The 26,715-nt window shown below is 33.6% G+C and overlaps 2 protein-coding genes across 2 annotated transcripts; one reads left to right on the forward strand and one right to left on the reverse strand.

Moving 5' to 3' along the window:
• Nucleotides 1–9,116: 9,116 nt before the first annotated feature.
• LOC132285845 (uncharacterized) lies at nucleotides 9,117–17,750 on the reverse strand. The gene is made up of 7 exons (XM_059788073.1): nucleotides 17,116–17,750; nucleotides 16,079–16,386; nucleotides 14,972–15,652; nucleotides 13,170–13,298; nucleotides 11,142–11,345; nucleotides 9,691–9,891; nucleotides 9,117–9,572 (listed from the first exon to the last, which is right to left on the reverse strand). Exons 1-7 carry the CDS (start codon nucleotides 17,378–17,380, stop codon nucleotides 9,459–9,461), a joined length of 1,902 nt encoding a protein of 633 aa, XP_059644056.1. The 5' UTR covers nucleotides 17,381–17,750; the 3' UTR covers nucleotides 9,117–9,458.
• Nucleotides 17,751–23,505: 5,755 nt separating this feature from the next.
• Nucleotides 23,506–26,069, forward strand: LOC132284512 (caffeoylshikimate esterase). Its single transcript, XM_059786622.1, has 2 exons — nucleotides 23,506–24,165; nucleotides 25,442–26,069. Exons 1-2 carry the CDS (start codon nucleotides 23,629–23,631, stop codon nucleotides 25,880–25,882), a joined length of 978 nt encoding a protein of 325 aa, XP_059642605.1. The 5' UTR covers nucleotides 23,506–23,628; the 3' UTR covers nucleotides 25,883–26,069.
• The last annotated feature ends 646 nt before the right edge of the window (nucleotides 26,070–26,715 follow it).

Here is a 26,715-nt window from a genome sequence, read left to right on the forward strand (position 1 = left end):
AAACCTAAATCACGTCACAGGAAAAACAGTAATAAATTTCAATCTGAACTTCAAATAAAACAAAAAAATGGGCAACTAAAGCTTCCTAAATAGATTGCTTATTGATTTAATAGTAAACAACAAAGTTGTGCAAACAAACTGTAATAATATGGCTTTAGTAATGATCTCTCCAAGGCATTAATAAGAGTTTCTAGGGTGTCTCTGTAAGAATGAAAGTTCAAATTCCTAAAATGTGTTCTTGAAGTACAGAGAACTGATCGTGTATCTGTTGGTGATTGAAAAAATGACTCGTATCTTTATAGTTGTAGACAAAGGGCTGTGTTTTAGTTCGAAAATAAACACGTAATAATTTCAAATATCTGCTTTGGAATTTTGCAAAAACTTCAATATGACTCTCTACATGATAAACAGGGATTGAGCTTAATTCTAACTTTGGAATAACATTTGTGAGACATAACAGGACCTCATGAGTGAGAGATCTTGTCACGCTGCATTATTTGTGCTAGATGCAAATGCTAGTATCCTTGCAAGGTAATAGATGCTCAACATGGAAAAAAGGGGAAAGTAAGTGTAGACTCCACTACCAGTATAAATGATAAAGGTTCCATATCAGGTTAACCGAAGGTAGAATTTATCATGTCTAAGGTTCATGTATAGAGAAATGTACCAGATACTATTTCATTCGAAGCAGTAAAATGTCCAAGAAGATTGAAAGAAATTCAAACTAAATAAGCCTAATTCACGTGATGTAGAGATCCAAAAAAGAAAATTACTTAACAAAAAAAAAAAAAAAAAAAAGAATTAACTTGATTAGTCTTCTAAATATATATACTGCAGTACTTAATAATAATACAAGGAAGAAAAGAAATAAATAAATCTTATTAGGTATAACCATAAAATAAACCACAAAACTAGATGTAACAGAGGAGGGGGAATATAAGTCCACTTCACAAATACGAGAAGAAACACACTGTGAACTTAAGAGGTACTATTTTGTAGAACAAAAAGGTTGCGTTGAATAACACACTAAAATACATGCATGACAATAAAGAGTCCTAGGGTTAAGACTTAAGAGGTACTTTGGCACTAGCAAGAATGAAGCTATATTCTCTCTACCTTCCATACTTAATATGACAGAATTCACTGAGTCATGTACGCTCGCCCATATTGGACACAAATCTCACCAGGATGGCATCAAAACTCACCAGTGAGAGTACCATAAGATGTGGCAATGACAAAATCCATGATTTTGTTAAAGGAAGCAACTCAATCCGGAGTCCCGGACCCTCAATTTCCTTTACAATCTAAACGGTAAAGTGAACTTTGATTCAATCACCATTCATCTTAACAGTTAGTTTAATCTTGAGGGAGAATTTCTTCCCAGGTCTATTATCACAGAAATAACAATTTAACTTTTTAAGCCCATCACCATCATATTGTTCACGTTATGCCATTTTGGATTGAAACAATCTTTACTTAGAAAATCTTGAAGCATTTCTAAAATTTTCATTATACTTTTTTCTCAAATATACTTCAGGGAGTCTGGTTAGGCACAGGTCTCATAGTTCCATGATTATTGAAAGTATCTCAACTAACCAAACCGTGGACAAAGGTCACCAACAACCTCTTACCACCAATCACCTTCTTCTGATAAGCTAATAAAATACTAGTCCTTCAACAACTTGCTTTTGATGATGAGTATTTAAATAAAAATTATATTACTTTAACTTAGGGTGAAAATGATATACTGTACTTCCTTAAGAGAGACATACTTTGCAATCAATTAATATGAAGAATGAAATTGATGAAAAAGCAATATTATATGAAAAAAATCATTTTACACAACTTATGAAATAGAATAACCCAATCGAACACTGAAACTTAACATAGTAAATAAACAAATAATTAAACAAACAAACCCACTCAGTATTCACTAATTTCTAAAGAAAAGAAAGAAACATGTCACCTAATTTCCTTACCCAAAAAAGAAACATGTCACCTAATTAGAATAGAAACAAAATAAAATAAAAAAACTAACTAAAACAAAGTGATGTGCAGAGAACAGAGAAAAGAAAGTGATGTTCAAAGAACAGAGACAGCATATCCAGGTGACAACGAAAGATACCCATTGTGATTCAAGTAAATAGAGATGAGTATAAACCATTCAAACACAAAACTCACAAATGGGTACACTACCACTACCAAAACCAAAAGGAGAGAACATCGTAAACAGAGATTAGTACATTAAGACCAAGAACATACCAATAGAGCCTACAAGTACAGACATGAAGTATTTGTGCAAACATTCATACATACCATACACATATGGGAATGTGTACCCACCTAAAACACACAAATATTGTGCGTAGAAAGATGGGTATTGATGCTAAGAACTTGAAATAGAGACACCCACCAGTAGTTTTCTTTCTAGGAAAGGGGCGTAAGGGTTTTAAAGAAGAGAGAGGGAGAGGTTCAAAGGGTTTTCATTGTGTACTGCAGAGAATCAAAAAGCAAGGCAATGGGGCTTTTTAGAATGCTTATATATATATATATGCGCAATATCCTTCTCCGTATATTTGGCAGTGGCAAATGCACACTGAGCCGGCTAACCTGCGCACTTACGTCGACCGTATACGATAGAGACGGTCAGTGCCCGTTCCATTGCATGCAGTCGAGGGGAAACTTGCTCTTACAAGCGCGTGCCTATCACTCTGCTTGAATATAGTTCCATATTTTATTTTATTTGCTTAAATATAGTTCCATATTTTATTTTATTAATGTTTTATTTTGATTTTTACAAGGGCGTGTCTGTCACCCTACCATTTAATAAATATAGTAGTTCTTTTGGCAAAAGAAATAAAAAAATAAAAAATAAATAAAAATTATTTTAGTTCTACAAAATCGTTTTTGCCCCATTTATGACTTCAACGTCTAACTTTCTATGCACGACACGCCTATTTGACCGAATACACTGAAGAGTTTAATGTCCTATTTTATGCTTTCTTGGATTGTTTGGTTGGAGGGATGGTGGATAGGGGAAGATGGGAAAAAGATTCTTATGCCAGGGGTGATAGAATATAAAAGAATGAATGAGTCATTTTACTTCTTTCTAAATTTTCATTGAATTATTATAAATGTTTTAAACTACAATATCATCTTTTATAAATATTAGATAAATTTTACAAACAAACAAAGTTAATAATGGGTATAATGGTAAAAATAATTTAAAACTCTAACTTCTTTTATTTTCTATCAAACACTAATAAGTAAGTTGTCATTTTTTTTCTCTTATTTTCTATCAAACACTAATAAGTAAGTTGTCATTTTTTTTTTTATTACTTCCATTCAATTGAACAAAAAAGGAAAAAACACAATTTCTTTCTCATAATGCTCTGTTTGGTACGAAGAAAAAAAAAAAAAGGATGAAACCAAGCTAAAGTACAAATTGCAATTCATCTAATTTAACACATATTTTAGTATTTTAAATTTGGGTTTATTTCAAACATACAAATGCACAATTCTAATTAAATTCCAAACAAATTTAAACATACATACAAATTTACAGACATATACATACATACATACATATATATATATATATATATATATATATATATATATATATGATATTTTCATAATAAATGAATGTTGTTGGTTTGGTAGAGTATTTTATAAATGAGTCAGTTTTGGTTAAAACTTTATTAACTACTGTAAATTAAAGCTAACTCCATTAAAATAAATAAGTTCATCAAGATTTGGTATGAGCCCTCCTTATATATATATATATATATATATATATATATGGTCCATTTGAATTAAAGTTTTATTAATCATTGGAAGAAGTAAATTTCACTAAAATAGAAACCTATTGCTGACATTTCCTTATTTAGGTTGTGTGTAAAATGCAATGTTTGGTTTTGCCAGTCAAAGCATTAGAGGAAAAACCAACCAAACGAGTTGGTAGATTCAAAATATAGAAGAAATTAGGGTAAATTATTCCCACCTCCCTGAGATTTAGCTATATTACTTAGAGATAAAAATTTTGGCAAAATTATTCTGATACCCCTTTCAGAATTAAAATTGTTAGCTTTGGTAATGAAAGTACAAGAATGCACTTGAGCAAAAAAATTATAGGGTAAAGTACAAAGATGCCCCCTGAGGTTTGGGGTAAGGACAAGGAGAGGAAAGTTTGTCTATTTTGGGACAAAGACACCCCCTGAAATTTGATAGAGCTACCAAAGACACCCCAATGATAATGAATTGACATTTTTAACTCTCTGACTTTTATATTGACCAAATTAACTGTTAAAATGACCTTTCTACCCTCAAACCCATATCCATTTATTTCATTCTCTCCTCTCTGTTCTCTGTTCTCTTCCTCCTCTTACTTGAAGGTATTTTTGGACAACAAATACCTTCAAGTACGTACGTGGGTGACTACTTGAAGGCACTTGTCAAATAAATGTTGTTGCCTTTCCAATCTACAATAAGGTCTTGTTTTACCTTTAAAAAATAAAATAAGGTCTTGTTTTAATTTTTAATATTTGAAATAAGCATAAATTAGCATAAAAGCAGCACAATTTTCTTTGAAATGTATACCATTTATTTGGTTTAATTTTCTGAAAATAATTTCTATTTTAAAAGAATAAAAAATAATACAGAATTTGTTTGGTTGATAATATTTTAAAAACTCAATTTAAAAAAAAAAAAAAAAAAAAAAAAAACCTTAACCAAATAGGTCCCAATTGGTTAGTACTCTTTTTAAAAAAGGATAAAAAAAAAAAAAATCTAATAAAATATTAGAATGCAAATAACATGAATACATTAATTAATGAATAAAGCATGCAACTATTTCTTAACCTATAAAAAAGGAGGGTGGGGATTTCATTATTTAATACATTTGTTTCGACAACTAAATTTACAATCACAAACTTGATAAACTCCTTTATTGCAAGATATAGAGCTTGCTTCCTATATTAGAAGATATATATTCTCATATTGAGTTTATTTAGAGAGAGAAATCTGCATTTAGAGAGAGAAAGGAGGAGAGAGATATGAAGCTTTGGAGTTTGGTTTTCTTAGTTCTTTTCTTGGGGATATTTATCCAAGTAGAAGCGGAGGATGGGTTCATTGGAAGCAGAGGAGTACAGCTTATGTTGAATGGTAGTCCTTACTATGCAAATGGGTTCAATGCATATTGGTTACCCACGTACATACTTGGAGGTATTTGTTGTCCAAAAATACCTTCAAGTAAGAGGAGGAAGAGAACAAAGAGGAGAGAAGAAAAGAAATGGGTATGGATTTGAGGGTAAAAAGGTCATTTCAACAGTCAATTTGGTCAATATAAGAGTCAGATAGTTAAAAATGTCAATTCATTATCATTTGGTGCCTTTGGTAGCTTTATCAAATCTCATGGGGTGTCCTTGTCCCAAAATAGGCAAATTTTCATTTCCTTGTCCTTACCCCAAACATCAGGAGTGTCTTTGTACTTTACCCCTTATAGTTTCCTAATTAATTCAGTTTTATTAGTATATAAAATATTAATTTAGTATATAAACTTATTTACATATATTTTATTAGTATATAAAATATTAATTTATTCAAGAAAATAATAGTAATTTAGTTTTAAAAGTTTATTAATTAATTTTTGCAAATTTTACATTTAAAAATAAAATTATGTGATAGTAAAATTTAACTTAAAAAGCTTGCTTGGTAAAATTATTTTAATTTCGGTTATATGTATGTATTATATTAATTAAATGTTAAAATATTCACGGTATTTTTGTTTGAAACTTTATGGTTCAAAATTCCATTTCTAATTTTATTATTTTGTTTTGTATAAGGGCATTTTTAGAATTTTAAAATTACTAATTAACAGCAAAGGTGATAAAGTTAAGTCAACCAAACTTCAGGGGAGGTTGATCAAAAAAATTTCACAACTTTAAGTCGAGGGTAATTAAGGTAAATCTCAGGAGAAGTCAGAGTAATTTACCCAATAAATTATAATTTAGAATATTTATTATTAGACACACACACACACACACATATATATATATATATATATATATCTCATGATAAATGAATGTTGTCGGTTTGGAATATGGTTAAAACTTTATTAACCACTCAAAATAGATAATTTCATGGAGGTTTGGTACGTCGATTTGAGTTAATAATGCTTTATTAACCACTGAAAAAAAAAAAAAAAAAAAAAAAAAAAAATCCCACTAAAATAGAAAACTATTACTCGCATCTAATTCAAGAGCCAAAAGAAGATCAATGGTGATATTTAAATCTTCATGGAGGTTTCTTTTCTATGGCGAAGTTTTTGAAAAGTATCTTTATTAAATCTTTGCCTTGTTTAGACGGTGTGTGTATGTATGTGTGGTTAGGCCTTCAAAGCACAAAGAAAAACCGAAAGAACTGGTAAATTCAAAATTAAGAAGAAATTGTACTTTAGAATATTTATTGTTAAACATATATATATATATATATATATATATGAAAATAAAATGAGAATTGAAAGTTTTTTTTTAGTTAAAGGAGAATTGAAAGTTGTTGGTTTGGGAATAGACATTTAATGACTAGGCATACTATGTTATTGGAATGCCCGAAGATGCATTATTAGTAATTTTCACAAGCAAGTGAAATAAACTTTATGATATTATGTATTTATATTAAGTGAACACATCAATAATGTGGTATACCAATATATTTATTTATCATTTTATTTTCATATATATCTATATATATATGTTTAACAAAAAATATTCTAAAGTACAATTTCTTCTATATTTTGAATGTACCATTTCTTTTGGCTTTATTCATTCGTTTTCTTAGCTTTGAAGAAAGAATTTTTAGTGATTAATGGTTATATTTTTCAATAATGTATATTATTTTCAACATAGAGCAAGAATTATAGGTGGAACTGCAAGAATGCCAGAATTATGTAATTTTCATTAGCCTAAACCACTACCTCCAGGCTTCAACTCTATTTCAGGATTAACCACAGGATGACAAGGAGGATGTAGACATTCATTTTTTTTATCTCTTTTTTTGTTCTTCTAGTTAGCATTCACACGAATATATCTTTCAAGGGTTTGAACTCCTGATTTTCTTTCCAAAAGTAAGAATTTGATACCGCTTTTGTGTACATAGTCAACAATTTCTTAACGTGTTGATGTGTTATGATATCATTAGACAGTGATTTTTTTATATATATCTTTTTTTCAAAGGTGAGTTAAATTGATAGTACTAAAGACCTAATATAATCTAATGAGGAAATTCTTTTGTAAGTAAGAAAGAAAGTATTGTTCACACACAGTATCAAACACGAAATATAAAGTAATATAACAAATTATTTAACAGAACTTCTTTTGATGGATTATTTATTCAAAATACAAGTAAATAGAAAGGATTACTCGTTTATTTATAAAAATAGATATATATATATAAAAGGGAGATAAGAAAACGAAAAAGTCATTTTCATCTCTTTATTTCTGCACTTTCCAACGCACCAACTTTGAACATTAAGAACACGGGCCATTAGCCTATAAGGCTACAACCTCTCCTCCCCTCACATGAAATGTGAGGGTTGGAGTAAAAATAATAATAATAATAATAATAAATAAATAAATAATAGATTGAGAGATTTCACAAATTGGGTCTAGCCTCTCTCATTCTCATTTGTTCTAGGGGTAGCCCTTTGCTTTCTATAGCTATTTCATCAATACAAATCTTAGTTGCCCAAAAAAAGAATAGTATTACTACTAGATGTATGATTGTTATAATTGTATGCTCTTGGTTTCTTTTATTTATTTCTTTTTTATTTTCTTGCTGCAGTATACATAGAATTCACCTAACCTTTCATCCATTTTTAAACATTTTGTGCATGCTTTTAGCGCCTCTGCATTTCATCTACATTTTTGTTACATTTGGATTCTTGGAAGTAGTATTGTATCACCCGCTTAAAATTGAAATTCAAAATGGAGGGAAGTTTTTTTGCATTTTACCTTAATTAATAAATAGTAGAACAAGAAATTAAAAAAATAAAAAAAATGGATTTTCTTCTATAGGTCAGAAACCACCTTTAAATCATCTCAATATGGTACCTACTTTGCAGTGTGTGGCCACTAATGGGCCATGTGGGCAGGGCACCCCTTTAATCCCGTTAATACAAACCCAAATCTAACCAGAAAAATAAAGCTCATCATAATATATTACTCCAATACACTATATATGTTCATATATATATATATATATATATAAAGAGATGTTTTGCTAATAAAAATTAGGGTCATGAACATTTAACACTCTTGCAGTATGCATATAGCTCATATAATCCCCTGTAAGTTCTGAAAACTCTCTAACGTTTATTTTAGGAGCGAACAAGGACCTCCCCTCATTCTGTAGTTAATGGAGCGATAAAAATACTAAAATGCCTTTCCTACAATTAAAATAAAAAATAGTAATAAATAGTAAACAAAATTCAATTCACTTAACAATAATAAAAAAAATCCAGTCCAGTCAAAGAAGGGTATTTTTGATATTTAATACAATTAGTTAGTCATGTGCAAGTCACATGGTTTGTTAACGGTACTTTTCTGACTGTTGACTGCCGAAAAGTCCTAGTTTGAAATATTGTTAAGGGAGTTATATACTCAAAGTAAAAAAGAAGAATGTTATTTGCTCAAAAAGTAAACCTTCAGAATATTTTATATACTTAGCCCTAAAAAAAATATTTTACAATTAAATTCAGTTTGTTTCGACGTAAAATATTCTTTTTGAATTTTTTTTTTTTCCAGGTGAAATATTCTTTTATTCTTACTTTATTGGTATTTGATAAAGATTTACGTCGAAGCTGAGGTCAAGTTCATCGGGTGAGACATGTAAAATAATTTGCCGAAAATTGATGGATAAGTTATTTTTATTAAATTTTATTTTTTTTTTTCTTCGTAAATATTTTACGACAACCAAATACCAAAAAATAAAAAATATATTTTTCGTCCAAACAAACAGAGCCTTAGTATCTAAAGTTTACCATGATCAAAGTCATCAGTTTAAAAGCTTACAAACCCCAAGAATCTCAAGCTATAAAAAAGAGGCAATGACACAAACCATGCTTCAATGCATGCATTCCAATAAAAATAGAAAAAGAATGTACAGATTATGTTATTCCCACTTCTTTAAGTGAAAATAACAAGAAAAAACCTTTAACTCATCGATGAGGTCTTGACAATGAAAACTTGAAAAAAGAACGATAGAGAGTGCTCTAAAACCCCACAGAATTAGGGTTAGACTCAGGCCCTGAACTTATATACATGTCTAAAATACCTAAAGAAGAGATGACCATTGGGCTCTTTCCTTTCAGGTGAAAAAAAAAATAGAGAAGAAGATGAAAGGCCCCCCCCAACAACAGATAATATCCTATCTATAAGTTAGAAAGAAGCATACTATTGGCTTTATGACTCTTGTTTTAATAAGAGTCTGCTTATAAAGGGTTGTATAGCTGCAAGTAATGCCTTGGGGCATTCCTCATGTGGAAGATGGCCGCATCCAGATATGGCTACCAATCTCTGCATGGCAAAAACCATCACAATATCAGATAGAAAAATAATAATAATAAAAAAAAAAAAAAATTAGAAGGCAGAGAGGTACTCACAGAATAATTTACTGAAATAAAGAACTACTTACAGAATTTACGAATTTTGATGCCATGGCTTGAGCAGATTTTAGAGGAACAAAGGCATCTTCAGCACCAGCAATAACCAAAACTGGCAAGTCATCGATTGCCTTAAACAATGATGCTTCATTCCATGGTGAGAGGACAGTCTCCGATGATAGTCTTCCTATCTCGTACAGTGCTTCATCCCAACCTTCCACGCATAATGAGGCCTGGTTCCATCAAGATGGTAAAATAAGTGATAGGTCAATATATTGACTTCCATAATAATACAAAAAGAAATATTATAACCTTCCAACCCAACGAATCATATTTAAACCAAAAATAGTTAGAAATTATGATAACAGTGACAATGTTATCAATGAAAATTTAACCCCTTTTTTTATATCTCATGATGCACACATGAATTGTAAAAGAAATATATTAACTTTAACTGACACTGGCTATTCTCATTAAGAAAAAAAATGCAAAATTCTGAAGATGATGATGCAATGGAAAGTATACGCTATATTATAAGGTATAAAGGAATCTCCTCATCATGTAATGATACAAATTACCCTTTTATCCATTGATTGGTTATACATAACAGAGACCCATGATGCACCTGTAAGAAAATGTAGATTTATTTGCATAGAAGATAAGCGCCAAAGAGCTCGACCAGAATTCATGTGGCATGGAGTAATTAGAAATGATTAAAAAAGTTAAATATAATAGGAGACATGGCTTGTAATAGAAAGAAAGGAAAAAGAAAATTAATGTGATTGACACCAGCATACACGATGATGATGATCAAATGGCATTGATCTAGAACATTAACTCAATTTATCACTAGCACTGGCAGAAATGGGTTCCTCTGCTATCTCAAAGAAAAATCCAAATAAGTACAATGACTTACAAAAGAGCTTGTATTTATATTTATTTGAACCATAAAGATTTCAAATTTAAGGTTTGGTTCATCTAGAAACAATTTAAAACCCTATGGTATCCTCAACTGTGTTTTCAAAAAGTAATCACCATAGAAAACCAACTAATGCAACCACATTTAAACTTTATCAAAATTTGCATGTACATCATATATGTTAATTTCCTAGATTTATGTCATGCACAGCTTAATTGAGAAACAAATAAAGTTTATATAAACATCTTTATTTGGCACAATAATGAAGTACTTTACCCATGGTGACGGAGTTGGTGCTTACAAATTGGAGACAATAAAATAAAGAAAATAATCACACGGGTAGCTGAAAGGGCATAGAGCCTCTGGGCAACACTGAAAAATAACCCCCATGGGGCACGACCTAGAGCTCTTGCGTTCTATTCCTGAGGGGTTAAAACCTTTGCCCTGGCTTACTGGAAACTATGGTTAAATGGTAATTGTGGGTATCTGAAGCGCAGACACCCCTATAACCAAAAAAATACTGAAGAATCAGTGTGCTGCAGTTTTAACGATGAATGACCTTACCTTGTAGAGGTTTATAACTTCTGTTGTTAGCTTGGTAGCATCATACCATGCACACCGATTAACCACTTGAGTGATTTCTGTCCGCAGTAGAGGACGAACTAAGTGCTTCTTCCCAAGTGAAGTTCGCATTAGTATTCTAGCAAAGGAAGGAACCACTTCCCTAGACAAGCTTACGCTAAGCAATATCACGCCCTTGATCTCAACCTGAATAGTGAATGGGGAAAATCAATAACTAAGAACAAGAACTTTCAATTTTTTGCAAAATTATTGAAAGCACAAGTGCTTCCTACCATGGTCTCATAATTAAATTTGACATACTGGACAAACTCGATTATGAAATCTCATGAGGTTTTACAAAAAAAAAAAAAAAAACTTGAATACTGTAGACAAACAATATACATATCAACCCCATATTCCCTTGCACAAAAATATAAAATACATCAGCCAGAAGTTCTCCAGTTGATAAGGCCATAATCTATATATCTCAAGACCAGTAACCGACAAGGCTGCCAATCAGTTTTTACATGGTAAGCCGAGAAAAAAAAAAAAAAAAAAAAGAGCCACTTATTAAGGATAAAGGAGATTTGGTATGGATCCTTAATAAGATAAACAAAAACATTTATGCATTTTTCATAATAAAATTTATACTTCTCTGAGGCCACAATGCTCTCTTTATAAAACTATTCTTTACAGTCATCAAAACTCACACATGTAACTATCTATAAACCTTTCATTCAGTAGCTACTTTGGTATGAATCCTTAATAAGATAAACAAAAACCCATTTATGCATTTTTCATAATAAATTTTATACCACTCTGAGGCCAAAATGGTCTATAACACCATTTTCAGTCATCAAAACTCAAACATGGAACTATCTATAGTCCTTTCATTCAGTAGCTATTTTTTCCCTTTGGGAAATGGCAATGCTTTCCATGTCTCTTGCCCTTGTACTGTTAGGTAATATGAGTACAAGTACAAAACTTTTGAGGTTTTCCAACAAGGCTCTGCCGAATGATTCGTTAAGTTGCAATCGTTTGGTAGCAACGTCACTAACAAAATGCACACTACAATTTAATGAATCTACTGATTATTGTGTACTTGGCAAATCAAAAAGGTCGGCCCATGCAATTACAAGACGAGGAGGAGGTTGCTGAAGTGCACCATTTAGGGCCATCACTGGGTAATGATTGAACTCAACGTCTAAAATTAGTTTCGTATCGTGTAATGAAATACCCCTTGCCCTTTACTGGAACTGTGCTCTCTGGCATGCGAATATAGTAGTGTAGCTGGAGTTTAACTTAAAGGCTCTGGCTCATGCAATTGCAAGATGAGGAGGAGATTGTTTAAGTGCCCCATTAAGGGCCATCACCATGTAGCATGCTGGTAATGATTGAAATCAACTTCTAAAATCAGTTTCATATCATTTGATGGAATACCCCTTAACCTTTTACTGAAAACTCTGTGCTCAAGCATAAAAAATTAGTTGTTTAGCTGGAGTTTAATTTGAAGGCTCTAGCTTATATCATTAGACAATAGGTTCTTTACACTGATCACCAAGATGGCTCACTAGTTGAAGCTTGGATATTGCATATCTGAAACCTTTAGTAGTCTACACTATAATCCTAACCAAAACAAGTTCAAAAACCGTCACTGGTTCTCTAAGAAATTGTGTGACATGATTTTTAATTTTTATGACAAAAATTCAAAGCATTTTCTTTTTCTTTAAGAATAGCATGAAGGATGATAAGATCTAACCAAGCAAAGAGTTCACTTACAAAAAAATTCAAAAATCACCAATTTATAGCATTCGCATGAACAATTGTATTGTTGGGTAAAGGCCTTGTCGAGTTGAGCATAAAAACTTGTATTATTGTAACATACACAGTGCTGACATGTTATTTAGTTGAAACTAAGGTCTACTTGTATGAGTAATATCAAGTTCATTTGTTGGTAAAGCTGTGCTGAATAGTATGATTCCATATTCAAAGATGTCTAATATGCGAATGAGACCAAGTAGGCTAACTCACATTTACAAAATTCTCTGATGCACGGACTTTTTCTGCAGCCTTTAAAGCAAGCAGGCCTCCATCATCATGACCAACAAGTATAACTGAAGAAAACCCCATCTCCGAACAGAAAGAAAGAAGCAGGTGAACCTGGAAACACCAATACCAACAAAGTCAAAACTCTAACTAAGACCCAAAATGTAAAACCATATATGATCAATACAAGAGTTTTCAGAAAGCCATATGAGCATCTATACCAGACTGCAAAGTTAATTATAATGAAATGCTCACGGGATGAGTAACTGATTATACAAGAGAAAACTACAAAGGTTTTCATTGTTACACTGTTACACACACACACACACACACACACACACACACAAAAAAAATGTAAAAAATGTCCCATAAAAAGTCAGAGAAATAGAGCATCTTCAAAGATACTATAACACATCGCTGTCTGATCTTTATGCCCCTCTTTACTTCCCAAATTTATAAAAATCAACCATGCTAAAACGAAAATAATAGAATGATAAGAAAAAGGAAATATATATACGAGAAAAAATTTCAAATGCAAAAACACAGACAGATTCCCCACTATCATACAGATGTGTCTTCACTTCTTTTTTCAGTGACCAATCCTGAAGTCAATCTAATATTGTATATTCATGCTTACATAATGGGCTTCATCCAGTTAAGTCCACAATAATACATACATCAAGTTACAAGCCTACAACAGCAGAGGCCTATGAATGTATCACACATAAAACGACGATAATATCCAACCAAAAAGTATTATGTACAAAAAAAATTCACATAAGTCATTGAAGCTCAATAACTCAAGAACATGGTATGTTGGTAATGTTAACTTTTCACGCTGGTCAGTGCTGATAATATTCACACAAATGACTGCCAACATTTAATATGCATAACAAAGAGAACTTCCAAATGCCCTATATGGTTCACTAAAAGTACCTGCCACATGTTGGTTATCAAGCGAGAACAAAATGATGGCAGCAGAAAGGACTTGCTGCTCTCTCCATGCTGTTAATATATTGGACATAACTAGGAAAATAAAAAAATAATATATTGGACGTATATATCTTAAATTTTTTTTGTGTTGTAGAGGTCAACAAGTCTTATGTGACTCCACTAATCAATCGTAAGAAGTTCCAATATATCATACTTATAATTTCCTCAAAAAGATACTACTTTGGAAAAGGGGGAAAAAATACACCAACACTTGACCTGCATTCATTTTGTAATGCCAATATCTGATGTTTTGGCCTTTAACATCAATAGATTGGTCTCACTAAAAAGCTAACTAAGTTCAACTAGAAAGCAAACTTCAAACCTTTGAATTAGATGATGGTGTAAGAAAATGAACTGCAATGAGAGAGCTCTTTTAACTCATAATTGCAGATTAACGGAAATATTCATAATCATTTCACATTCTTTCACAACAAACTTAAAAGTTATCACAAACAATTACCAACATAAACAAATGTTGGATGCTATAAAAATCCATTTAAGCAACAATCAACTTAAATGCGCAATATTTCATTTGTTCAGACCCAACCGTGTCAAATGCGGAAAAAAAGGAGGTTAACTATCCATTGATATTTATTTAACCATCGAGAAAAACCTAAAATTATAAAAGGGGGCAAGTTCATTTGGCTCATTAGTTTTTAGTATGGCCATCTGTGTTTCTTCTTTCTATTCATTTTCTTTCCTGAAACACACTTCTAGAGATTTGACTTTGCTTTCCATCTACCTCTTTTAGTTATACACAAGAATCAGAATTCGTTTAACTGCAAGCAATTTACCTGAGTTTCAAGCTTGTAAGGATTAGACAATCGATTTTCCTCCCAGTCTTTACGGCATAGCCTCGAGGTCAACCCCCAACCAGGCCGATCAAAAGCGGCAACCATGCAACCAACCTGTTGTGCCAAAACACCCATCACATGCCTCCATGAAAATACTCCCCCTCCAAACCCATGCACTAACACAATGCCAAAATGGCCATTTGCCTCCAAATCCCGCTCTAAAGTTGGAGAGTTCAATTCACTTTCCTCACCGTTGTCACATGCATCATCTAGGCTCCAAACAGGAATTTCGTCACACGATACAGGAGAAGTCACAGAACCATCTAATAGTGGAGCATATAGAGGGGAGGTGTGGAATTGAGTGCTAAAGCTTTTGTGAAGATGGTATTGAGTTTTTGAGAGAAAATTCAATGGTGGCCTGTCAAGAAAGGTTGTGGAGGATAATGAACGAGAAGGCAAACCAGACATGGTAATCTTGTAGTGCAGGGTAAGCCCTTGGCAAGAGATGAATAAGCTATCAATGTCAGCAAGGAATGTAACTGGAATTTCCCGTTCATCACGGGATGTCCTTGTATGTTTTCGCTTCATTTCACTGTCACTTTTTGGTGTATTGCCTGCAGAGGGAGTGGGAGATCGTGGAACTTTCTGGTAGCCAGATAGAACAGTTTTGCAGGAAAGAACCTGTCGTTTAGATTATTTAGTTTTGCAGGAAAGAACCTGTCGTTTAGATATAAATAATCAAAGGAAACATGAGACATATTGGTAGATATTGCTATTTGAAAGCTCTATAAGAATTTAGAAAGAAAAAAAAAAAAATCAGTTGAAAATATATTTCTCAATGCAAACACAATCACCAACTTAAACGCTAAGAGGAGTGGAACATACTGACGCAATTGATGGCGTCAATGGCAGCTAAAATTATTGAACCCTGACAACATCTTTAAAATAATTTTTCTTGCTTGATGCATATGCTAAATTCAAAAATATCACTCTGTCTGAGATAATAAATGTGCACTTGCATGGAGAATCAATGGTTATAGAATCTGATTAATAAATTTGAAAAAGAAAAAGGGAAGCAACAAATAGAAAAACTTTTTGCAAACTTACCGCTTCCGGGTCAACTTGATGAAATAGGAGTTTCCTCCGTACCCTGCAGCTTGTTCTATAAGCAACAATAGTATGGCCAAGGGCAAATACCACAGATGAGAGAAACAAGATAGGCATTCCCCATGACTTCTTTGAATGGACCTTCTCCCTTGAGAGAGAAGATGAAGCTTCAGCCTCAATTTGAGAATTGATGGTGAAAATACAAGTCTTAACCGAAAGAAGAAGAACTGAAATGAAAGAACACAGCATTGTAGTTCCAAGATACGGCCCATTTGAGAGAGCAGGGCCATCACACATTGAATAAACAGCTGTTATCATGAAAAACAAACATAAGCACAGTGCATAGAGAATAACTCCAAACTTATTCCTTTCTTATTCTTGTCAATTGTTAGGAGCTTGAGAGTTTTCTATGGATAAGTAGAAGATAAACAACATACACACAATGTATTCATAAAACTTGAAGGATTACCAAGTGAAGACTGTCCATCAGTTTCCCCTTTTTTCTACAATTTTTTAGTGAATGACAAGTTGGTCAATAGTTATAGATAAGGAAAAGAAAAGAAATCACAACTTTCAAAATTTGGGATCAGTGGCATCAAGCCTGAGAAGAGCCCCTTACAACTTCTTAAGGTAATTTATTCATTTTTATGCTTAATAAAACGGCTCATAACCGAAAATATTTTTATATTATTTTAATTTTTGCTTCTCTGAGTTTCTCGGTAACCATGTCAAACAAATGAAATATGTACACAAACAAACTCATACTCATATTTGAAATTATTTCCTTCAATAAGCTGTTCAAAATTTTGAGATAAACCTAAATGTTCTTCATTTATTACCATTTCAAGTTTGAATTTTTTTTCTTTATATATATTGTTTGGAAAGAAAATACCAAAGCATAACTTAAAATCAAAAAAATATTGAATGTATAAATCGGTTGAATCCTGCAAAATTAAGCAAAATGCTAAATTGACCGCCTAAAGAAAACAAAAAAAATAGCAAAAAAATTAACGTAACAGAGACATTAAAGAACATACACGTAATTATGATAGATCTGATGATCGAAACCAGAGGAATATCCGTCAAAGAACTCCTGAAATCGTATCTATGCAAATGTTCTTTGAAGCCATAACATGTCACGCATGTAAAACTCGAAACCAACAAACAATGCACCAATACATCGCCTATCGCCACCAACACAGGGGCCGAGAGAAGCAGCAGCGACGCCACCATTGCCACCATGAAATATATCGTCCGCGCACATCTCCGTAACTTCACCAAACCTCGCTTCCCGCCCGCCATAATTCAAGCTTCTCCGGTACCGGAAAATTCAAATATTGATACTTGCTTTCATCAATGTTTCAATTACAATTCATCTGAGATCGAAAACGAAACGAAACGAAATGAAACCCTAGCCCACGCCTCCATAGGTCGAAAGCTTACCGGCCATGTCTAACAGGTATTGGAAGTATTATCGCGAGGTGGTTGAAGAAGCCGTGGCTTAGGGTTTCAGATACGTTGAATGTTTGAGAGATAATGAGAGAGGATCAAAAGCGGTTATTTGAACAGAGGTGATTCTGGTTTTCGCCGGAATTCTCTTTCCTTTCTCGTTCTCTCCCCTCCTGATTTTCTTTCTGTTTAAAGTGGTTCGTATGATTCCTTTATTTTCATCGATTGATGAAACTTTAGGCATAGACAAATCGCGATTCATTAGAATTTTGAAAATAAATTATTTTAAAATCAGCCTTTTGCTTACCTGGCTGTTGTTTTATTCTAACTAACTGATGCTGTCGATGGGCTGTTGTGAACCTGACCCATGTCCCGCAAAAGAATGGTCTATTCAATCGTAGTTGAACCGAGCCTGGATTCACGGATTGGGCCTGATTAAATCAACCCATGTCCCTGAACCGACCCTGGATTGGGCCTGATTAAATCAACCCATGTCCCACAAAAGAATGGTTTTTTAAATCTTAGTTGGAGCGAGCCTGGATTCACAGATGGGCTCAATTGTCGGTTTTGATGGAATCCCCTACTTGTCTGTCCCCATTAAGGACGGTTCGGTTTGGACGAGTTTAAGAGTTTTTTGGAACTAAACGAATTTTAACGGATTCATAAAATTTGGAACCAAATCAAACTATTTGACCAAACCGAACCAAACTAAATCGTGAAAAACCGGTTTAGTTCGGTTCGATTCCACGGTTTCCTTTATTTTTTTATTTTTATTCTTACAGAAGTATTCAAATTTCAAAATCTACACGTACAACTATAAATCAAATTACCAACACATTCAGAACTATTAATGTATTCAGAACTTTTAGTTCATTCTTCTCTATCGCTTCTGGAATCGAAATGAATAAATTCAGAATTGTTAATAACCTAATTCATTTAGAATAACTAATTCAACAATAAACAATAAGCTTCAATTCAAAATTCAGCCACTAAAAAAAAATCATCTAATAAATTGATAAGACCTAAAAGAATTAAGAGTGCACCATAGGATTGATAGTTGTTACAAACTTCTAAATGATTTGAATTGTAGAATTATATTATATTATATTATATTATATATATATATATATATATATATATATATATAACATAACGGTTCGGTTCGATCTAGTTTGGTCCTAAAGGAACTCAAACTATGACCAAACCGCATCTTTACAATTTCACAAATTTAGAATCGTGACCAAACCAAACCAAACTGTCCAGTCCGATTTGGCCCGATTTTTTTGCACCCCTAATCCCCCCATCAAGGAGCGTTTTAAAAAAGGCTAACAAATCATTACACCTCTGTCATATATATATATATATATATTTATGAGTTAAAATCACATAATTCCCTTCTACTTTTAAATTGGTGTAATAGATTCTTCACTAACTCTAAACTTAAAAATTATATCACATTGCCAAATGCATCACGATCGTTAATTAAGGTGTAAAAGACCAAAATTGACTTTATAATTTAATATTAAATTAAAAGTATAGAATTTTATTTTCAAATAACAAAAACACCCCTTTTTAAGTGGGTTTTCTTCCTCTCCACTCTCTTTATAAAAATAGATGAGTCAACCGAACCCTTCCAGCAATCACCGGTGATACTCTTACCCACAATCCCTAACAACCCTCACGCTCGTTGAACTGGTTCACAACTATGATGACAATCTTGGACTTAACCGCCTTGATTGATGACTAAACCTTATTGATTGCATCCGGGCTAACCAAGAGCGGTGGAGCTCGAACACTTAGTTTATCGCCACCGCATCCACCTCTGTCGGTCGGATTTCCATCATCGCCACATTGAGATTCGCCAAATTGTTCATCATAAATCCCAATAGGGCTAGCTAACCTACATGCTACAAAGCATCGGTGTTTTCCAATACGAGCGCTTGCCAATTTTCGCACAACGGACTCCGGGGATTGATCCATACGACGATTAGGGCTTCTAATTAAGACATCCACGTAGGGTGTTTGAGTAATTATGAGGATGCACTGCTGATCATGTGCCAAGTTGAGTCAGAAAATGAAGTTAAGAAGATCGAAGAGATCATGAGTGTTGATGGGGTAGACTGCGATAAACGAAGAAGGCGATGTTGGGTACACAAAGCGGCGGAGCCTATGTGGCCGGTTTTACTCTGCCATAAGACAGTCCAAATGAGATGAGGATGATGGGACATGGTGTATAGTGCGATTGGTGTGGGGATGTTGTGTAGTGCTGTAGCTGAGGATGTGAGGCTGCACCAGCCTCTCCGAATTTTGGCTCTCAAAAAACGCCACATCAATTTTTTTAAAATCACGTTAGCAATTCCAAAAGCCACATCAGCAGTTTTTGCTTTTAAAAAACATGCACTCCATCAGGCTATCCGAATTTTCGCTTTAAAAAAATAATAATAATAATAAATTAAAATTAAATTTTTTTTTTTTTTTTTTTTAACTTTTTCTAAACGGCTATATTCGTAACAGTTATATTTTTAACTGTTATATTTGCAATGACTATATTTTCTCAATGGCAATATTTTTCACTCAAATAATATTTTTTCAAATTATTAAAAAAACTACGATTAATATTAGAACTTGAAACAATACATTATCCATTATGGATTAAAAAAACATAAATTAAACAAAACAATTAAAAATAACTTAAACAATACAATATCCTAAATTGGAATAAGAAAATAAATAGACCAAGGATTACAAAATCCTATGGGAACTTTGGGGCGAACCATGAATTCAAAGAGGCCAATATCTCATTTTGTCATGCAATAATCTAAGTTTTCCCTGCTTCTGTTAGTGCCGAATTTGGATCTGTTAACATGAGCTCCTTCTCTTTAAGTCTCTGTTTCTCTAAAATATCTAGCTGCCTTGTCTTCTCTTTCTCCATTTTCTTACCTCTCGTGTTACCTGGGCATCTTGCATTTTTTCCTGACAACTTTCAAAACGGCTGGTGATATTATTAAATTTCGAAACGAATGAATTTTGTAATTCATTTCCTGAATTAATTTTTGCTCGACGATGTTTCCCCGCTTTTCTTCCTGCTGGTCTTTGTAGTTGTTGATATTCTTCCATACTGGGTGAATCATTTTCCCTTATGTTTGGTGATTCTTCAGTTGAAGTTCCATCTGTCGTGGCTGCAGGACTTGACGGAGTAAATGATAATGAGTGCCCAACAGACTCATTAATATCAAAGTCAAATCCACTCCTCTTCTTCTGCTCTTTTTTCTTTTTTCCTACTTGTTTGGCACAATGTGAATTCCATTTATTATTATGCTTCAAGATCTCCCAGCAATTTTCTAACTTAAATTCACCACCTGTTTGGCTACGAAACAGGTCTTTAGCTGCTCTCATCTACACGAAAAAATTAACAAAATATTAAAAACTGACTATTTAAAATATTTACGAGTTATATTTAAACAATAAATAACTCACCATATCATCACTGCTGAAGTCGCTGGGATGATTCATTTCCATGGTAGTCATGCAGTCGAAAAATTTGCTGATTTTTGTTGGATCACTGACCAACGATTCATCAAACCTCCATCATTTCGCTCAGTTGGAACACTAATATGTTGTTTATCTCGCTCCCTTAACTTCTTCTTACTTTGATCTGCCCTCGTAATTGCATCAGAGGTAATGGACAGCCACGCTTAACATAAAGCCTTATTTTCAACCTTGGTCCAATTAGTAGGTTGAATAGCCGGTTATTTTGGTGGAGGTTTCGAGTTACTTGATTGTGGAACACTAGCACCACAATCATGATGAGAAGTTTGGGATGGTTGATAAGAAGGTTGGGATAGCTGATGAGAAGGAAATTGAGAATCTCCTCCATAAAAATTGATATTGTCTTCGGGAAATGGCAAAAACTCATCGTTTGATGGGTTGAATTGGGTGTTGTAATAAAATGGATGTCGATGATCCATGGAATCGAAATGATTTTGAAAATAATAGCTAATATTGAGAAAATAGAAGATGAAATAAGTTGAATGGTAGATAACAAAGATGTGTTAGATGTGATGAGTGATGGTAGGAGTTGGAGTATTTATAGAGATTTTTAATTTTTTAATTAATTTTTTTTTTTTTAATAAAGTTAAAAAAATTTGAATTTTAAAATTTTTTTTTTAAATTATACACAAACAGTGCCTTAACGGCCAAATACACTATTTGGCCTACACATTTAAAATTTAAAGCAAAAATTTTTTTTTTTTTTAATAAAACTAAATTTTAAGAGAAAAAAAGGTTTTTTAATATATAGTTGGCCTAAAATTTTTTTATTTGGACAAACAATGCGTAAACAATATATTTTTTATTTAATGAATTTTATTTTATTTTTTTTCCAAAAAAAAGAGCTCTAAATAACCTATTTTTAGGTTTTAATTCAAATTTTCATTTTTTATTTTTTTTTTATTTTTATTTTTTTTATTTTTATTATTATTTTTTTTCTTCTGCTTAAGGCACTGTTTGGAAACTGTGCATAGCCGTTGCACAAAAAAACAAAACACACCTAATGCAAAACACCGATTTACATTAGGAAAAAACAAAAAAAAATTACAGCGATCGCGGGTCGTCTCGCTGATTACCGCGAGCCGGCTTGCAATCACTAATGAGCCCCATTAGCTTTAGCTAGGCTGCTGCGCAGCCTATAGTGCATTGGCTCTCTAAAATGGGCTTTAGCTAGCCTACTGGAGATTGCCTGAGGAAGTTTAAGATGAGTTTGATGGTGCTCTTAAAGATTACCAAAGAGAACCGATAAAGATGGTGATGAGAGGTACTGAAGTGATGGGTATTTTTGTAATTTTATAATAATAATTATATTCTTGTTATAAAGTTAATTTTATCATTTAATAACCTAATTAATGAATAGGGGGAATGTGAAAGGATTTTTTAGTTCAGAGTATTTAATTTTAGTAGAAATTTTTACACTAATTTAAAAGTAAGGGGTATTATTGAGTTAGATGCCTTTTTGGTATTAGTTGAGTATATTTGAAATAATAGTTGGTTCTGATAGTGGATAAATTGTTACACTAATACTACTTGATGTTCTAGTTCGAATTTTGGACGAGAATGTTTATTTAATAGTTGAGTGTTTGAAAAATAGTTACTGTGATGATAGAGAAATTATTAAATGTTTCTAAATTACTGACACTGATGCCCGATTTTAAATTAACTCTTCAATTTTAAAAAAAGTGAATTTATAATAGTGTCTTAATATATTATAATTTATTCAATAAAAAAATAATATTTTTTCTGTTTCAAAAAAAATATCCTACTTTGGGACTCACAAAGCAGGATAATTTTTTTTTAAAACAAAGAGAGTAATAGTACACAAATAAATCTCAATATTAATTTTTACTTTTTGGCTGACTTCAAAAAGAAAATTTAGTAATTAATCACCAGTTAACGTAGTTAATTATTTATGTACGGTTCTATATTTTTGTCTATAACATACTTACCAAAGGGAAAAAAATAAATAAATAAAAATAGTTGCAAAAAAAAAAAAAAAAAAAAAGGAAAAGAATGGTGTTGTGGAGATAGGACCTCAAGGTTATGATGAGCTACCAAACTACGCCATCCCATCCTAAAAATGAAAAATAAAATAAAATACAGTAACATCTACACCTTGAGTCTTTCCATTGAGCCCATAATCTTGGACATCATTGGGCCTAAACATCGCTGTTGCTAAATAAGTTGAGCCCAACTCAAAAGTCACCATTGAGTACCGGTTCGGACCTCCAAAAAAGTTGCACCGAAACCAGTTGATGGATAGGAGGATAAGAGTCTGAGTCTGACCCCAGATTAAAAAAATAGGATGGATTGGTGGACCTGAACCGAAAAAACAACTAGATAGGTGGTGGACCCACTAATCAGAGAGCCTCCACCAACCTTACCTGCCCTAAACCCGCCAAAAACCATACTGGGGTTGGTAAATACCGCTTTTTCTCTCTTACCGAACGCCCCTTTCTCTCTCTACAAAACCCACTTCCATACCCCTCAACCCATCCACCAACCCTTTAAGCCTTCCATTTCTCTCCCCGTCCCTTTCCATTCCACCAACCATGCCGCCGGAACCACCGCCACCGCAAGTGGAAGCGCCACCAAATTTCTGGGGCCATATGCCGGAAGAAGAATACTACAGCTCCCAAGGTGTCCGTAACACCAAGTCATATTTCGAGACTCCACACGGCAAGCTCTTCACCCAGTCTTTCCTACCGCTGGATCGTCCGGCCAAAGCCTCGGTCTACATGACCCACGGCTACGGATCCGACACGGGATGGCTCTTCCAAAAGATCTGCATCACCTTCTCCACCTGGGGATACGCCGTCTTCGCCGCCGACCTCCTCGGCCACGGCCGCTCCGACGGCCTCCGCTGCTACCTCGGCGACATGGAGAAGGTCGCCGCGGCGTCCCTATCGTTCTTCCTGAGCGTGCGCACCAGCGAATCCTACCGCCACCTCCCCGCCTTCCTCTTCGGCGAGTCCATGGGTGGGGCCGCCACTATGCTGATGTACTTTCAATCACCTCCTGACACGTGGACTGGGTTGATCTACTCGGCTCCACTCTTTGTAATGCCCGAGAACATGAAGCCATCTAAGGTAAGATGAGTAAAATGTCAAGACATCAATAACTAGAATATCCAATTTAGAGTTTTATTTTAGATTAGTTTCTCATCACTGCTATTAAAAGTTTAAGCTTCCAACATTACCAGAAATTACCAAAGAACCAAATGATGCAGCGGTGTCATCCTTCCTTCTCAAAAGAGAAGTCGGCTCAAATCTCGATAGAGATAAAGTGTGGTTATAATTACTTAAACTTTTCAAAAAAAAAATTACGAGAAATTAAGTTACTAGTACCACCAAAAAGAAAAAGTCAACCCAACTAAATCAAAATTTGTGTTGTGTTTTAATTAGGCCTGCAACTCGGGCAGCGAGCTGCCCAAGTTCAATCCATACATAATTTCTTCAGTGAGCTCACCTCGGAAAAAAAAAAAAAAATTTGTAAAAAATAAATCAATTTATACTTCAACCTGAAACTTTAAACATGAATCCTAAAAACTACCAACTTGCTACTACACTCTTATGACTTTAGTATAATTATAAATATATATAATATTTTTGAGCTCGGTTGGGCTTCGGGCTTCATCCATATCAACCTAAGCCCAACCCAAATTGAATTCGGACTCAAATTATATAACCCAGGTCCAAACCGAAAATAGAAAAATATTGTCCAAGTCTGCAAAATTTCGGGCTGGGCTTTATTTCGAGTTGGGTCCACCCGAATTGCAGCCCTAGTTCAAATACTAATACTTTATTAAATTTTGATGATTACACTATTATTTATTTTTTAGTCTAGGCTTACCATGTTATGAAATGGAGTCTATATTTTATTTAATTTCATAAAACTGATTTTAGTGATAATTACACTTACCTTCTAAAATACTAATTTTCTCTCTTGTTTTAAATATAACACTAATAATTTCTCTGGCTTAGATCTAACAAACACTGATATCTCCTATTATAAAATTTAACACTCTTATCTACTGATATCCTGTTTAAAATTTTCTTAAAACCTAAGATTGTCTTAAAAAATGTATCCATATATATTAATTTTTTATTTGGAAATAAGAGCTTATTTCTAATACTCATTGATTATACTACTAAAAATATAATGTGTATAATAATTATTTAAAAACAGATTCCAGCTAAAGTCAACACTGTCCAGGAGAGCGATGATGTCATTTTTAAAACCATCTACCTGTCAACAATTAACTTAACACTAATCTAATGGGTCTTCCATCAATCTTTATGTATTCGACCCTCTGAAAAAATCTTATGATGTGTATGAAAAAGACTTTCATCATTTAATTTACAGGTTAGGTTGTTCCTATATGGACTGCTCTTCGGGATGGCGGACACGTGGCAAACGATGCCGGACAACAAGATGGTGGGGAAGGCGATAAAGGACCCAGAGAAATTGAAAATTATCGCGAGTAATCCGAGGAGATACACAGGGCCACCGAGGGTGGGGACGATGAGGGAGCTGGCTAGGGTGTGCCAGTACATACAGGATAATTTCTCGAGGGTGACGGCACCATTTCTGACAGCACACGGGACGGGGGACGGAGTGACGTGCCCGACCGGGTCCAAGATGTTATACGAGAAGGCGGCGAGCGCAGACAAGACTCTGAAGATTTATGAAGGAATGTACCACTCGTTAATACAGGGAGAGCCTGATGAGAATGCTAATGCTGTTTTGGGGGACATGAGGGCGTGGATTGATGAGAGAGTAGAGAGATATGGGGCTAAAGTGTAATTGATGATAATTAATTAATCGTGTGTCTTGATTGATTGATCTAAATGTGGGTCAGATTCTGGTGGATTGTGTCTAATTTGATTTGGGGTAGTCAGGGTTGGTTGGGTCTGATTTGTGTCAAACATGGGTTTCTTGGGTGTATGAAATATTTTCAAAATAAAATAGAAACATCCCGATGCTAAAAACATTTTAATGTTTTTTTTTTTTTTTAATGTTTTTTTTTTTTTTTGGGAAAGTTAGTTGTATTGTATTGAAATGGAAGTGTACAAGGCCGAAGTTCAAACAAAAACAAGGCTACACATCGAGCCCACTCAATACCAGTTTAGGCAGGCCCAAAGCCAAGCTCAATCAAACAGTTGCCCTAACACAAATATAGGCTAAGGAAACCCTAGACTAACGTTGTCTCAGTCAACATGTGTATCCGGGGGTTCCAAGTAAGAGGCAGAGCTTCCGACATTCAATCCGACTCCGGTGGTGGCCTGATGATGGACTGGGGTAGATCCCAGTCAAGGATGATTCTCCAAGCTAACGCCTAGTCTTTAATACACATGGAAGGCAATTGTTGTTTCACAATGTCCATTGTTCGATTCAAAACCCTTGATTGAGAGCTTCTTTGATTTTTGAAGGCCCGACTGTTGCGTTCATTCCAAATCTGATTAACAGCGGTGGACAGAACAATTTTGTTGATTGAATTCTGCAAATTCTGAGAGCTCTAGTGCTGTGATGCCCAATTGACATATCTGTCCCTGTTGAGATGGGCCACTCAAAATCTACATTTGTATGGCAGGAAGGACCAAATTGGCTTCGTGAAGGAGCATGTGAAGAACAAATGG

Source organism: Cornus florida, unplaced genomic scaffold (genome assembly GCF_030987335.1).
Source record: "Cornus florida cultivar Cherokee Brave unplaced genomic scaffold, ASM3098733v1 CherokeeBrave_3.0.0_Hap2_Chr11, whole genome shotgun sequence".
In the NCBI taxonomy this organism is placed as follows: domain Eukaryota; kingdom Viridiplantae; phylum Streptophyta; class Magnoliopsida; order Cornales; family Cornaceae; genus Cornus; species Cornus florida.